Below are 17,109 nucleotides of genomic sequence, written 5' to 3' on the forward strand. Positions count from 1 at the left end.
TTGTTTTTGTTTTTGTTTTTTTGAGTCGGAATTTTGCTCTGTCACCCAGGCTGGCCAACATAGTGAGATCAGGAGTTGAGACCATCCTGGCCAACACAATGAAATGCCACCTATACTAAAAATACAAAAATTAGGTGGGCGTGGTGGAGTGTGCCTGTAATTCCAGCTACTTGGGAGGCTGGGGCAGGAGAGTTGTTTGAACCTGGGAGACCAAGGTTGCAGTGAGCTGAGACTGCATTCAACCTTAGCGACAGAGACTCTGTCTCAAAAATATATATATAATAATAAATTAAAATAATAAACTAATAAAATGATATTGAGCCTGTAATCCCAGCACTTTGAGAGGCCAAGGCAGGCAGATCACTTGAGGCAAGGAGTTAGAGATCAGCCTGGCCAACATGGTGAAATCCCATCTCTACTAAAATTACAAAAATCAGCCGGGCATGGTGACTTGTGTCTGTAATCCCTGCTACTTGGGAGGCTGAGGCAGAAGCATCACTTGAACCTGGGAGGTGAAGGTTGCAGTGAGCCAAGATCGTGCCACTGCACTCCAGACTGGGTGATGGGGTGAGACTCTGTCTCGGTAAATAAATAAATAAATAAATCGAATGAACTTGAAGAAAAATTTTAAGCGAATAAAGCAACAAATAAAACAATAAAACTTATCTATAATAAGCTATGCTTTGTATAAAAAGGGAAGGGCTGTGGAAGGGATAAACAAAATACAAGTGAATTGTATTTATTACCTATTAAAAATAAAGTTGCAAACACTGGAAGGAAGAACAGCGAATGTTCTGAAGCCAGGAAAACCAACCCAGGGTGGAAAGCATCCTTGCCAATGGCTGTTTGCATCAGCTTATAGTTTCTTTCACTCCTAGAAGCTGGGCTGGGCTGCTGGGGGTCGGGCCTCACTGATGTAAGACTGACAAGATGTTCTTGGGTGAAACTCCAGAAGAGGCCACCTAACGGGCCAGGAAGATCTGGCTGACTTGAGAGTGGGATCTACACCAGAATGCTGACAACCAAACACCCTCTGAGGCTATACCCTGGAGGATATAGGTTCCTAACTTTGCAAGGAAGTCTAACTTTCCTGAAGCCTCCCAAACACTGGATGACTCAGGCCTGGCCCTGGGAAGGGAAAGAGTGTTGGAGTGTTGGAGTGTGACAGCTTTAGAAGTTTGTCTTCCCTCTGGCAGGGGCAAAGAGTAGGTTGCCAGGGAACATAATATCTTGAGAAGGGCAAGAAAGATTGGAGGGCCATCTCATTGTATTTCATTCCTGGAAGAGGAAAAGGGAACATTCCTCTCCGCTGCCACCTTAAAAGGGTAAGAGAACACAAGGCATGCCTAATGACTGCAGAAACTGGGACAGCAACCTTGCTTCTTGCTCTGTTCTCAAAGAGCGTGCACAATGTTTGCCTTGACCATTTCCTGTTTATACAAAAGCAGTAAAATGAGCTTGCAAGGTAAATAACAACTCCAGGCCAGGCACGGTGGCTCATGCCTGTAATCCCAGCACTTTGGGAGGCCGAGGAGGGTGGATCACGAGGTCAGAAGATCGAGACCATACTGGCTAACATGGTGAAACCCCATCTCTACTAAAAACACAAAAATATTAGCCAGTCATAGTGGTGGGCGCCTATAGTCCCAGCTACTTGGGAGGTTGAAGCAGAATGGCGTGAACCCAGGAGGCAGAGCTTGCAGTGAGCCGAGATCGCACCACTGCACTCCAGCCTGGGGGACAGAGCAAGAACCCGTCTCAATAAATAAATAAATGAATAAATAAAATAAAATAAAATAAATAAAAATAACAACTCCAGTGGAGCAGTGTCTCACATGCTAAGGTAGTGTTATCTGAGATAAATTACAGAATACACACTGATTATCATCCAGCCTGGGGAGAGGATTTTCTAACTTGTAAAAACAGCAGTAGTAAAATGTTCATGTTAAAATTGTTTTATATGGTAAGTGCCATCTTCCTTGTAATTTTCATTAAGAACTGGGTTTCATTTTTCAGCATCTAGAAACAATAGCCCCCAAAATAGCCAGCATTTACTGGTGACTCTCTGTGATAGGCAGTGTGCTAAGAATTTTGTTTAATTCTCATGTCGCCATAATGCTTTACTGTAGCTACCCAGTAAATTTTTGTCAAAGAGCTTGAAAACATCTATCAAAGACCTTCAAGAAGAGAAAATTACAGACCAATACTCTTCATGAATATAAATGCAAAGATCCTTTTAAAATATTAGCAAATTGAATTTAATAAACGAGATTAGCATCATAACCAAAGTGGGATTTATCTCAGGAATGCAAAGATGGTTAAGTTTTTTTTTTTTTTTTTTTTTGAGATGGAGTTGAAGGGGTGGCCTGCCCCTCCAAACCTGTGGGCGGTTCTCGTTAGGTGGAACGAGAGACTTGAGAAAAGAAATGAGACACAGAGACAAAGTATAGAGAAAGAAAAAGTGGGCCCAGGGGACCGGTGCTCAGCATTCAGAGGACCCGCGCTGGCACCGGTCTCTGAGTTCCCTCAGTATTTATTGATCATTATCTTTACCATCTTAGAAAAGGGAAGTGGCAGGATAATAGGATCATCATAGGGAGAAGGTTAGCAGTAAGACATATGAATAAAGATCTCTGACATGAAGAAGTTTAAGGAAAAGTGCTGTGCCTTGATATGCACATGCAAACATCTCCATAAACCTTTTTAGTGCATAAAGAGCAGTATTGCCGCTAGCATGTCTCACCTTCAGCCCTAAGGCAGTTTTTTCCCATCTCAGTAAATAGAACATACAATCGGGTTTTACATCAAGATGTTCCATTGCCCAGGGATGGGCAGGAGACAGATGCTTTTCTCTATCTCAACTGCCAAGAGGCCTTCCTTCCTCTATTACTAGTCCTCCTCAGCACAGACCCTTCATGGGTGTCAGGCTGGGGGATGATCAGGTCTTTCCCTTCCCACGAGGCCATATTTCAGACTATCACGTGGGGAGAAACCTTGGACAATACCTAGCTTTCCTAGGCAGAGGTCCCTGCTACCTTCCGCAGTGTATGTGTCCCTGGGTACTTGAGATGAAGAGAACGGTGATGACTTTTCACAAGCATACTGCCTTCAGGCACTTGTTTAAAAAAGCACACCCTGCACAGCCCAAATCCGTTAAACCTTGAGTCACCACAGCACGTGTCTCTTGCAAGGACAGGGTTGGGGGTAGGGTCACAGATTAACAGCATCTCAAACGCAGAACAAAATGGAGTCTCTTATGTCTACTTCTTTCTATATAGACACAGTAACAGTCTGATCTCTCTTTTCCCCACAGGAGTCTTGCTCTGTCACCCAGGCTGGAGTGCAATGGTACGATCTCAGCTCACTGCAACCTCTGCCTCTCAGGTTTAAGCGATTCTCCTGCCTCAGCCTCCCAAGTAGCTGGGACTACAGGTGCATGCCATCACGCCTGGCTAATTTTTTGTATTTTTAGTAGAGACGGGGTTTCACCGTGTTAGTCAGGATGGTCTTGATCTCCTGACCTCATGATCCGCCCACTTCAGCCTCCCAAAGTGTTGGGATTACAGGTGTGAGCCACCAAGCGTGGCCAGATGGTTAAGTTTTTGAAAACCACTCAGTGTAGTTCACCATATTAACAAAAAAAGGAGAAAAAGAATATGATCATTCTGATAGATGTATAAAACATATTCAACAGGCCAGGCACAGTGGCTCATGCCTATAATCCTAGCAATTTGGAGGCTGAGGTGGGTGTATCACATGAGCTCAGGAGGTTGAGACCAGCCTGGGCGACATGGCAAAACCGTGTCTCTACAAAAAATACAAAAATTAGCTGGGTGTGGTGGTGTCAGCCTGTGGTCTCAGCTACTTGGGAGGTTGAGGTGGAAGGATTGCTTACGAGTCCAGGAGGTCGAGACGGCAGTGAGCCATGATCATGCCACTGCACTTCAGCCTGGGCCACAGAGCAAAATCCTGTCTCAACAACAATAACAACCAAAAAAAAAAAAAAGAGAGAGAGAAAAATATTCAACAGGATTCAACACCCTTTCTTAATAAAAACAAAATAAAAATAAAACAAACTCAGGAAACTAGATCCTCAAGATCCTCAAGCTGATAAAAGGCATCTACTGAAAAATTATATTTAATTGTGAAAGACAGAATGCTTTCCTCCTAAGATTAGGAACAAGACAGGGATGCTCACTTCACCATTTCTATTCAACACTGTACCGAAAGTCCTAGCCAGTGCAATAACACAAGGAAAAAAGCGGCATACAGATCGGGAAGAAAGGTGGAAGCAAAGCTGTCTCTATTAGCAGTTGACATAATTATTACATAGACAATTCTAAGAAATCCACAAAATAATTACAGGAACTATAAGTGAATTTGGCAAGGTATAGGATACTAAGTCAATGTACAAAATCAATTATATTTATCTAGACTGGCAGCAAAGAATTGGAAAATGAAGTAATTTCATTTATAGGGGCATTAAAAAACAAAATATTTAGAAATAAATTTAACAAAAGAAACTAAAGATATCTACATTGAAAACAAATTTTAAAAACTGAAATAAATGGTTTATGAAATGTAAGGTTTTTAAGATGCCTTTTTTCTGTAAATTCATCTATAGGCCCTTTTGTAAAAATTAAGAAGCTGACTTTTTTTTTAGAAATAGGGTCTCACTGTGCCACCCAGGCTGGAGTGCAGTGGCACAATCATAGCTCACTGTAGCCTACAACTTCTGGGTTCAAGCAATCCTCCTGCCTCAGCCTCCCAAGGAGCTAGGACCATAGGCGCCCACCATCATGCACAGTTAATTTTTACATTTTTTAAAGAGATGAGGTCTTGCAGGCCAGGCGCGGTATCTCACACTTGTAATCCCAGCACTTTGGGAGGCCGAGGTAGGCGGATTGCTTGAGATCAAGAGTTCAAGACCAGCCTGGCCAACATGGTGAAACCCTGTCTCTACTAAAAATACAAAGAAATTAGCTGGGAATGGTGGCAGGTGCCTGTAATCCCAGCTACTTGGGAGGCTGAGTCAGGAGAATTGCTAGAACCCGGAAGGTGGAGGTTGTAGTGAGCCGAGATCACACCACTGCGCTCCAGCCTGGGTGACAGAGCAAGACTCCGTCTCAAAAAAAAAAAAAACAAAAAAAGATGAGGTCTTGTTATGTTGTCCAGGTTGGTCTTGAACTCCAGAGCTCAAGCAATCCTTGTGCCTCAGCCTCAAAAGTGCTGGGATTACAGGCATGAGACACAGTGCCTAGCAAAAAATAATAACCTTTATTTTTATAATAATTTTAATTTATAGAAAAGTTGCAAAAATGGTACAGTGAGTTTCTGTATACTCACTCAATTTCTCATAATGATAACATTTTACATTACCATAATATCTTTGTCAAAAGTAAGAAGTCAACACTGGTACCTTACTGTTTTATTTGGATTTCGCTAGTTTTTCCCTAGTGCCCTTTTTCTGTTCTAGGATCCAGTCCAGGATACTACACTGCATGTAATTGTCATGTCTCCTTAGTTTACTTGAATCTGTGACAATTTCTCAGTCTTTCCTTTTTTTTTTTTTTTTTAAATGAGCTTGACAGTTTTGAGGAGTACTGGTCAGGCATTATGTAGAATGTCCCTCAGTTTGAGTTTACCTGATGTTTTCCCATGCTTGAACTATGGTTACGGGTTTTGTGGAAGAATGCCACAGTGGCAACATGCCCTTTTCATCACATCACACCAGGTGCTGTCAACACGATTTTTTATGGAGAGGTTTTAATTTGATCACTTGGTCAATAAGCTGATTTTAAATAGTATGTGGGGCCAGGCACAGTGGCTCATGCCTGTAATCCCACCACTTTAGGAGGCTGAGGTGGGTGGATCCCCTGAGGACAGGAGTTTGAGACCAGCCTGGGCAGCATGGTGAAACCCCCTCTCTATTAAAAATACAAAAATTAGCCAAGCGTGGTGGTGGGGGCCTGTAATCCCAGCTACTCGGGAGGCTGAGACAGGAGAATCTTTTGAACCTGGGAGGTGTAGGTTGCAGTGAGCTGAGATTGCACCATTGCACTCCAATCTGGGTGACGAGAGTGAAAAAAAAAAAAAAAAAGTATGTGGAAATACAAAGAATGTAGAATAGCAAAAATAATTTTCAAAAGTTAAGAGCAAAGCCTTAAGACTTATATTACCTGATTTAATGCCTTATGACAAAGTTACAGTAATCAAGACTGTGGAACTGCCATAAGGATAAACAAGTAAGTCATTGGAACAGAATAGAAAGTTCAGAAAGAGAACCACACTTAAATGATCAATCAATTTTCGACAGAGACAGGAAAACAATTCAAGGGGGAATTGTGTTTTCATCAGATGGTGTCGGAACAAGTGGGTAGTGGGTATCTGCATGGAAAAAAAGAGGCTAAGAAACCTGCCCAAGGTCACCAAGTCTGTGAGTGGTAGGGACAGGTATTCCAAGCCAGACTTTCCGGCTAACATGTGCTATAAATTGTGAATATAAATTTATGACCAAAACATTTAGGTCACAATAATTTTTCAGTGTAAAATTCAATTTGAGGCTATACTATTTAAAAATGTCAATGTCATGAAAGAAAAAGCAAAGTTAAGGAAATGTTCCAGATTAAAGGAGACTCAAGAGACTTTGCTAAATGCAATACATGATCCTCAACCGGATCTTGGATCATACAGACACACTAAAATTCCACAAAGGACATGAATGCAATAATGGAAAATAATATGGAGAGTATGTTAGAGAATAGTTTTGTGTGAATGTTAAATTCTCTGAATTTGAAAATCATACTGCAGTTATGTAACAATATGTTCTTATTTTTAGAAGATACAAGTAGAATTATTTGGCTGTAAAGGGTGGGTGATGTCTGAAATAGTTCAGCACTATTAACAACAACGATCAAAATATATGTGGAAAAAAATAAAATATTGAAAAATGTTAACAATTGGTAAACCGAAGCTAAAAGTATACGGTCATTCATTGTGTTATTCTTGTAACTTACTTGTTAGAAATTCTAAAAAAAAATTTCAAATAAAATGTTACATGTATATATCACTTAAGTGCTAGACTTTGTAATTTTTTATTTTTTATTTTTATTTATTTGTCTTTTTTGAGACAGGGTTTCGCTGTGTCATCCAGGCTGGAGTGCAGTGGTGTGATCACACCTCACTGCAGCCTCGACTTCCCAGACTCAATCCATCCTCAGATCTCAGCCTCTCAAATATCTGGGATTATAATTGCGTGCCACCATGCCTAGATAATTTTGTATGTTTTGGAGAGACAAGAGCCTCACTAGTTGCCCAAAGTGGTCTTGAACTCCTGGGCTTAAGCGATCTGTCCACCTCGGCCTCCCAAAGTGCTGGAATTACGGGACTTGAGCAGCCGCATTCTGCCTGTAAATGTTTTTATTTCTTTCAGAGATTTTGTTTCTTATGTTATCTCTCTACTCCCAATGCCTATCCTAAGACTTGTAACAGTAAATAGTAAATGTCTGGAATAAATGTAAATATTTGAATCTGGAGTTTGTGGAGGAGCCTAAGAATCTTGTGAGATTGTTCTCATCGTGTCAGTCTAACTAGGGAAGTAAATTCTGTAAAGTTAAAATTTATAGATGTAGCAGGTTTCCAAAAATAGTAATATGCTTTCTTAGGTACTACAAAGGAATGGAACCACTGGAGCTCAGAACGGCAGGAGAAGTTTGAAAATAGAAGAAACTGAAGAGGAACTTGAAAAGCCAGTAGGCATCGAAAGGAAGAGGAGTGCTTGGGACACCAATTGCGGGTAGAGCGTGCAGTATCCCATGTTTCTACCACCATTCAGAATCTGATTTTCGAACGAATTCTGTGACGATCAGGATCAATCTGCACTATTTTCATCTCTACGTGATCTGAAATTAACTTGGTGGACCTGGAATGACCACAGATGTGGTTTTAAACCAGCAAGTTTCGTAGTCAGGGCTGGTGCAACAGGCTTACAAAGGGAATGGTGGAAAATATGATATGTTAGTGAAAGAGGTTGCGAATGGATTGTGGAGACCCCTGAATGGTAGACTGAGAGAGTGACAAGATGAAAATGACATTATAGGAAGAGCAATCTGTCAGTTATAATGGCAGTTAAAAAGTGTCTCACAACACTGCACCTTAACCAAACTTGGAATTCCAAAGTGCTGGGACCTCTATTGGAGAGCAGTTAAGTTCAGTTCTATTTTAGATCACGTAGAGACTAAAATAGTGCAGATTGATCCTGATCATCACAGAATTCGTTTGAAAATCGGATTCGGAATGGTGGTAGAAACATGGGATACGTGGCACGCTTTGCCCCCAACTGCTGTCCCAAGGACTCGGGACAGCAATTGCCTTTCTAATTGGCTACCCTGTTTAGCGATTACTATGCACCAAGCGCTTTACAGGCACTCTCATTAAAATAGGCAAACCGGGCCAGGCGCAGTGGCTCACGCCTGTAATCCCAGCCCTTTGAGAGGCCTAGGCGGGCGGATCACCTGAGGTCAGGAGTTCAAGACCAGCCTGGCCAACACGGTGAAACCCCGTCTCTAGTAAAAATACAAAAATTAGCCGGGCGTGGTGGCGGGTGCCTGTAATTCCAGCTACTCGGGAGGCTGAGACAGGAGAGTCGCTTGAACCTGGGAGGCGGAGGTTGCAGTGAGCCAAGATCGCACCACTGCACTCCAGCCTGGGTGACAGAGCGAGAGCCTGTCTCAAGAAAAAAAAAAAAGAAAAGAAAAGGCAAACCCATTTGTTAAGAGAGAGCTTATCAAGCCCATTTTACTGATGGGGAAACTGAGGAGAGACGGGATTGGCCAGATCACGACCTGGAGGCAGCAAAGACGTAAAATCACGGTTGGGATACAAGCTGTGCCGGTAGTGTAGGAGAAACGAGCTTCCTGAGACTCAGGAGAAAGCCACAGCGATGGGAAGGGAAGCGGAACACTGAGACCCTAAAGGCCTACAGGCTGAGCAAAGGGGAACCTCTCCTGAGGTGACAGCTGTCAGCACATCTCTTCGGTGCCAGTCCAAAAATCGCGGTATCTGATTGGCGAGGTTGGAGGGGCTGAACGACCCTAATTGGTTAGTTCGACCTCGAACCAGACTTTCACCTGGAGGATCTGGCGAAGAGTGGGCGGGACTTCTAACTGAGTCACTCGTTTCATTGGTGAAAAGAAAACGAACCAGGCACTATTCGGAAGTGTGATTGGCTGTTGCTAGGAACCGTCTCAAGGCCTTATGGGCCCTGGTTACGGAAGCCGAGGAAGGCTGAGAGCGGTCTCTCCAGGAAAGTAGTCGCGGAATCTCAGTTAGCGGTGGGGAGGCGGTATGTCCGGTTCAATGGCGACTGCGGAAGCTAGCGGTAGCGATGGGAAAGGGCAGGAAGTCGAGACCTCAGTCACCTATTACCGATTGGAGGAGGTGGCAAAGCGCAACTCCTTGAAGGAACTGTGGCTTGTGATCCATGGGCGAGTCTACGATGTCACCCGCTTCCTCAACGAGGTGGGGCCTGGGAGGTGGGAGGCCTCTGGAGCTGCTGGGGCGAGGGGTGAAAAGGCTGTGTGGGGGGTATGTGGGAAGGAAGGGAGGCTTGGCTGGGGGTGATAAGGCGTACGAAAGGGATCACGACCCTCAGAAGGAAACTGGGGTGGGATTGGGGGGAGGGCTTTAGTTTGCATGCATTTCCAGTAAGCTCCGAGTTCTGGTGCCTTATGTAATATCATGTATTACTTATGTGTCGAGCACTTGCTGTGTGCTCAGCTAAACTCTAAGCCATCATTATCTTTATTTTACAGAAAGGGAAACTGAGGCTCACAGGTTGAGAACTCTCAAGGCCATGCAGTTAACGGCCTAGATCCTTTGAACCTAGGTCTGAAGTGCACCCACATCTGTGCTTTTCCAGTGTGCCTTCTGAAGTAATACCGTTTTTGGTTTTTGTCTTCTAGAGTAGAAGCTGAGATTTCTCTCCACACGCTCCCCCATCTTGATTATGCCTCCATTGTCTTTTTTTCCCCCCTAATCTGAGTTGACCTTGAGGCCAGAAATTCATAAATCAACCTTTTTTTTTTTTTGTCATTGGCTCATGTTTTGTCATTTTTCTTAAATATTCAAGGCTGTTTTATTTAATCTTCAAGCCTGTTGCATTAGATCTCATCTTAAAAATTATCTTTGAGATCATGGTGCAACTAATTTTTTTTTTTTTAATTAAGGAAAGAGGATAGACTTTTAAAAATTTAAACTAACTTTATTGAGGTGTAATGTACATACGTAAATTGTGCCTATCTAAAATGTACATTTTGCTGAGTTTTGAAAAATGTATTCATCCATGTTAAGACATAAACCATTTCCATCACTCTAAAAAGCTTCCTTTCCCTTTGCAGTCATTCTCTCCCAACCCTAGGCAACTAGTGATATGCAACCACTAAAGATTGGTTTGAAGCTTTGATTGTGTGTGTGTGTGTGTGCATGTGTGTGTGTGAGATCATTTTATTTTGAGCAATAGATTAATGACTTGTGAAAGTTCACTTCTATTTCTCTGAAGCAAATATACTAGTGAAATATTTTTTCGATTAATTTGGGGCCTAAAAGAGAAATCTCTGCATCCTGACTTTTAATTCTAAAAACTTTTAAAATGTAAAAGTTTCCCCCAAAGAACATTATTTTTAATAAATCTTAATAGTGAACAATAACTTAACAAACTCAGAATTTAGTAACTTCTTGCATTTGTATGGTGTGGCATTTTATGCTTTTAAAATTGCTTTCCGGCCGGGTGCTGTGGGTCACCCCTGTAATCCCAGCACTTTGGGAGGTCGAGACTGGCGGATCACGAGATCAGGAGATCGAGACCATCCTGGCTAACACGGTGAAACCCCGTCTCTACTAAAAATACAAAATACTAGCCGGGAGTGATGGCGGGCGCCTGTAGTCCCAGCTACTTGGGAGGCTGAGGCAGGAGAATGGCGGGAACCCGGGAGGCAGAGCTTTCAGTGAGCTGAGATCTGAGATCACGCCACTGCACCCCACTGCACTCCAGCCTGAGACTCTGTAGTCCCAGCTACTTGGGAGGCTGAGGCAGGAAAATCACTTGAACCAGGGAGGCGGAGGTTGCAGTGAGCCAAGATCGCGCCATTGCACTCCAGTCTGGGCGACAGAGTGAGACTCCAAAAAAAAAAAAAAAAAAGCAGGGGGGGGGCGCTTTCCCATTATTTCATCTTCAGAACAACTAGTCCAGGGTGACTTGGATAGTGGTGATTTTTATTTTAACAGAGGTACGAGTAATAGGTTCAGAGAGACCCTGGTCATACAATCAGTTAGTAGCAGATTTGACAGATCCCTTGATTTCTCTTGTCTGCATAGTATTACTTCAAAATTCTAGCCTTAGCTATGACTTCTGGTATTTGCTTCATAATAAGTTTCATGCATGGTTCATAATGGGTAGAAAATCAAGTTTTTTGGCCGGGCGCAGTGACTCATGCCTGTGATCCCAGCACTTTTGGAGGCAGAGGCGGGCAGATCACCTGAGGTCAGGAGTTCAAGACCAGTTTGACCAACATGGTGAAACCTCATCTCTGCTAAAACTACAAAATAAAGCCAGGCGTGGTGGCACCTGTGATCCCAGCTACTTGGGAGGCTGAGGTAGGAGAATCGCTTGAACCTGGGAGGCAGAGGCTGCAGTGAGCTGAGATGGTGCTGCTGCACTCCAACCTGGGTGATAGGGTGAGACTGTCTCAAAAAAAGAGAAAAAAAAAAGAAAATCATGTTTTTCATTTGTGGTTTTATTTCCCCCCATTTTTTTCCTTGATTGATTCAGAATAGATGGTGAGCTTGGAGGGAACACTAAGCCCTTACAGAGAGCATTAATTCAGTCTCAAGTAATAGTTGCTACCTGTTTCTTTTTTTTTTTCCCTCTGTGAAGATTCCAGAAGTAACTAACCTGTTTCAACCACATGCTGATATAGCCAGAGACATCACTAATGTGCCAAGGTTTCCCTTGGAGCTTAAGCCGCAGATCTTTACCTGCAGTTTTGTTTTTTTTTTGTTTTGTTTTTTGAGACAAGGTCTTACTTTCACCCAGGCTGGAGTGCGGCTCCCTGCAGCCTCAGTCTCCTGGGGTCAAGTGATCCTTCTATTTCAACCTCCCGAATAGTTAGGAAAAGGTATGCACCACCACACCTGGCTAATTTTTTAAATTTTTTGTAGAATTGGGGTCCCACTATGTTGCCCAGTGTGGTCTGAAACTCCTGGGCTCAAGGGATCCTCCTGCCTGGGCCTCCCAAAGTGCTGAGATTACAGGTGTGAGCCACTGTCTCAGCCTAATTAGCTATTCTTATTTAATCTATTCTGTTTTCTTGTTCATTCCAAGCCTACTCATTCATTCACTTATTCAAATATTTATTAAGCCTTTACTATTTTCCAGACACTGTTCTAGGTGCTGGGGATTTAGTAGCGAATAAACAGCTGTGCCCTCATGGAGATTACATGGCACAGGAGGCAGACAATAAGAATAAATAACTAAAATATATACTGTGTTAGGTAGTGGTGAGCACTAAGAAGAAAAATAATACAGAGGACTGGACATGCTGGCTCACGCCTGTAATCCCAGCACTTTGGGAGGCTGAGGTGGGTGGATCATGAGGTCGGGATCCAGAGCATCCTGGCCAACATGGTGAAACCCCATCTCTACTAAAAATACAAAAATTAGCTGGGCGTGGTGGCATGTGCCTGTAGTCCTACCTACTCGGGAGGCTGAGGCAGGAGAATCACTTGAACCCAGAAGGTAGAGGTTGCAGTGAGCCGAGATTGTGGCACTGCACTGTAGCCTGGTGATACAGCGAGACTCCATCACACACACAAAAAATAATACAGGGAAGAGGACTGTGGAATGTGTATGTGGTGTGAGGAGGAGGGTTTGAAATTTTAGCAATGGTGGCGAGATAACTTTATGAAGATGACTAAGTAAAAGCCAGGAGCAAAGTGAGGGAGCTAGCCATGAGGATATCTGTAGGAAGAGCATTCCTGGCAGAGGAAACAAGTTCAAAGGTCTTAAGATGGGAGGATGTCTGCTGTGTTTGAGGAACAGTGAGGGAGGCCACAGTGGTTGGATAGTTGCAGATGAGATCAGAATGATCAGGGGAGGGCAGATCACATGCAACTTTCTTTTAGGAAGGACTTTGGCTTTTATTTTGAGATGGGAAATCACTGGAGCAGAAGAGTGACATGATGTGACTTAATGGCTTAATGGGATCATTCTGACTACATTGTTGTGAAAGACTGAAGGAAGGGTGTGTCTGGAGTTGGTTCCTTCTGGTGGGTTCTTGGTCTCGCTGACTTCAAGAATGAAGCCATGGACCTTCACAGTGAGTTGTTACAGCTCTTAAAAGTGGCACGGACCCAAAGAGTGAGCAGCAGCAAGATTTATTGTGAAAAGTGAAAGAACAAAGCTTCCATAGTATATAAGGGGACCCCAGCAGGTTGCTACTGCTGGCTGGGGTGGCCAGCTTTTATTCCCTTATTTGTCCCCACCCACATCCTGCTGATTGGCCCATTTTACAGAGTGCTAATTGGTTCATTTTTTACACAGTGCTGATTGGTGCATTTACAATTCTTTAGCTAGACACAGTGTTGATTGGTGTGTTTTTACAGAGTGCTGATTGGTACATTTACAATCCTTTAGCTAGACACAGAGCGCCGATTGGTCTGTTTACAATCCTCTAGGTAGACAAAGAAAAGTTCTCCAAGTCCCCATTCGACCCAGGAAGTCCAGCTGGCTTCACCTTCTCAAGAGGACAAGGGCAGAATTGAGGAGCCCGATTAGGAGGCTGTTTTAGTAATTAGGCAAGAGATAGTGGGTTGGACCAGAACAAGTGTCAGATTTTGGATGTGTTGTGATGGAAGAGCCAATAGGATTTAATGGTGTGCCAGATTTGGGGAATGAAAGAAAAAGGAGTCAACGATAACACCAAAGTGTTTGGCTTATGAGTCTTCAAGAATTGGGTTGCTATTAGATGAGAGAGGAAAGACTTACATTGGTGTTCATCCTTCTCTTTCCACTCTGATGTCACTTTGGGGCCCCTCCTTTAGCAAGGGGTTGCTAATCTAAGTGTCCTGTGTCTGTAGGTTACCATTTTTTTTGATTGATGACTGGTTAGAGTGTGATACTGGAGTTTGAATGTGGTAGTTTAGAATTGGTAATATAATTGAATTATCTTTCCCTAGCAGATTAATTTTGCATTGTTTGAATCAGTGCATTCATGAGTTGTTGAAATCATGAATGAAAGTAGTGCATGTCATTATCTTTCCACTATGTAGTAGTTTAGAAAAATCACATAAAAATGGTTATAATATTTTATGACATTGAATAGAAAATATCAAAGTGCATCTCTCTTATCAAGGGTAAAATTTTGTGAAACTTTGTTCAGTTATATATAATGTCTTTTTTTTTTTTTCTTTTTGGAGACAGTCTGGCTCTGTTGTCCAGGCTTGAGTGCAGTGGTGCCATCTTGGCTCACTGCAACCTCTGCCTCCTGGGCTCAAGCAATCCTCCCCACTCAGCCTCCTGGGTAGCTGGGACTACAGGCATGTATTACCACACCCAGCTAATATTTTTTGTATTTTTTTTTGTAGAGATGGAGTTTCATCATGTTGCCCAGACTGGTTTCAAACTCTGGGCTCAAGTGATCCTCCTGCCTTGGCCTCCCAAAGTGTTGGGATTACAGGCATGAGCCACTGTGCCTGGCCTATAATGTCTCATGTATATGGTATTTACTGGATTGCAGTGTAAAATTATTTTCTTACTGGGTATTACACGTGAAAATTTGGAAGCCATTGACTTGTGTATAAATAACCATTTGTCAAAAGAGTAACTTGAAATGACATTGTGATATTTTTAAACTTTTTTTTTTTTTTTTAGACGGGGTTTCGCTCTTGTCACCCAGGCTTCTGTGCAATGGCATGATCTTGGCTTACTGCAACCTCCGCCTCACAGATTCAAGCAATTCTCATGCTTCAGCCTCCTGAGTAGCTGAGATTACAGGTGCATGCCACCACGCCCGGCTAATTTTTCTATTTTTAGTAGAGTTGGGGTTTCGCCATGTTGGCTAGGCGGGTGTTGAACTCCTGACCTCTGGTGATCCATTTACTTTGGCCTCCCAAAGTGCTGAGATTACAGGCGTGAGCCACCATGCCCAGCCCTATTTTAAAACTTTATATGCGTATTTATTTATTTATTTTAAGATGGAGTCTTGCTTTGTCGCCCAGGCTGGAGTGCAGTAGCATTACCTTGGCTCACTGCAACCTCTGCCTCCTGGGTTCAAGTGATTCTCCTGCCTCAGCCTCTGGAGTAGCTGGCACTACAGGTGCCTCCCACCACATCTGGCTAATTTTTATGAGATGGGGTTTCACCATGTTGGGTAGGCTGGTCTCGAACTCCTGACCTCAAGTGATCTGCCCACCTCGGCCTCCCAAAATGCTGGGATTACAGTTATGAGCCACAGCACCGGCCTATATATGTTTTTAGAAACTGTCACCATAAATGAGAATATTACTTTAGGACCCATCTTGTGAATGGGATAACATTTTATTAACCCAACAAATATTTGTTAAGTTCTGTGTAGTAGTAGGCCCTGGTGGTGTATAAAAATAAACATGGACAGAGTGAGATTCTGTCTTAAAAACAAAACAAAGCTGAGTGCAGTGGCTGACACCTGTAATCCCAGCACTTTGGTAAGCCAAGGTGGACAGATCACTTGAGCTCAGGAGTTTGAGACCAGCCTACGCAACATGGTGAAACCCCATCTCTTCAAAAAATACGAAAATTAGACGATCATGGTGGCATGAGCCTGTAGTCCCAGCCACTCAGGAGGCTGGGGTGGGAGAATAGCTTGAGGCCAGGACATCGAGGCTGCAGTGAGCCGAGATAGCACCACTGCACTCCAGCCTGGGTGACAGCGAGACCCTGTCTCAAAACAAACAAACAAAACCAAAAAATCCCATGATACTGCCTTCTTGAAGCTACCATTCTAGAGGAGTCAAAACAAAAACAGACAGATGAAATAATTTTAAATCATGGCACTTTTATGAAGAAAACAAACGAGAAAGAAAAATCAGGAAAGATTTAATTTAATAAGAGTGATCTGGGAAAGCCTCTGTGAGAAGATAATTTTTAATTGAGCTGATGGTCATGAACCTGATTTGGAAAGAATACAGAAAAGAGCATTCCAGCAGCATTTGAAGTCAAGCAAGAGTTTGGCACATTAGTGGGACTGAAAGAAGCTATGTCTATAGTGAATGAAGGACAAGAATGGCCAGAGAGCTAGGCAGGAGCCAGGACATGCAAGGTCTGGTAGGTAGTTTGGATTAGATCCAAAAGATAATAGAAAACCACTGACATGTTTTAAGATGAGGGATGGCATTGGAGCAATTTACAGACTGTCCCTGACTTACTATGGCTTGACTTAAAATTTTTTGACTTTACCATGGTGTGAAAGTGACATGTTAGTACCCATACAACCATTCTGTTTTTCACTTTCAGTATGGTATTCAATAAATTACATGAAATATTCAATACTTTATTATAAGTTAGGCTTCATGTTAGATGATTTTGCCCAACTGTAGGTGAACGTAAGTGTTCTGAACACATTTAAGTTAGGCTAGGCTAAACTCTTTCAATCCCAATAATTTGACTACATCTTCCGTGCATATACTTATATGTACAAACATGTATATACTTATATATACAAATATGTACAAATATATACAGAAATAGAGTCATAGTATTCTGTTAGTTGATTTGCCCTAGTAGTCGTCATAGTATTTATTGGGTGCTTATTATTCTAAGTGCTTTACATGTAATTTCTCTTTTAAGCCTCCCAAAAACCCATTTTAGAGATGAGAAAACAGGAGCAGAGGAGGAACTTTCACAGTCATAAAGTTAGGTGACACAGGTGAGGTTTGAACTCCAGCACTGTGACCCTATAGCCTGTACTCTACTCTTTTTTTCTTTTTTCTTTTTTTTTTTTTTTTGAGACAGTCTTGCTCCATCACCCAGGCTGGAGTGCAATGATGTGATCTCGGCTCACTGCAACCTCCACCTCT

At 42.7% G+C, this 17,109-nt stretch overlaps 1 protein-coding gene across 2 annotated transcripts in view; it reads left to right on the forward strand.

Annotated features, from left to right (window-relative positions):
* Positions 1 to 9,162: 9,162 nt before the first annotated feature.
* Positions 9,163 to 17,109, forward strand: part of LOC105537180 (cytochrome b5 type B) — a 47,737-nt gene continuing 39,790 nt past the window's right edge. For both annotated transcript variants that reach the window (XM_011976690.1, XM_011976691.1), the window contains exon 1: positions 9,163 to 9,519. In XM_011976690.1, coding sequence (XP_011832080.1) covers positions 9,346 to 9,519 — 174 coding nt within the window. In that variant the 5' untranslated portion in view covers positions 9,163 to 9,345. The remainder of the gene's footprint in view (positions 9,520 to 17,109) is intronic.

Source organism: Mandrillus leucophaeus, unplaced genomic scaffold (assembly GCF_000951045.1).
Source record: "Mandrillus leucophaeus isolate KB7577 unplaced genomic scaffold, Mleu.le_1.0 Scaffold17, whole genome shotgun sequence".
NCBI classification, from domain to species: Eukaryota; Metazoa; Chordata; class Mammalia; order Primates; family Cercopithecidae; genus Mandrillus; species Mandrillus leucophaeus.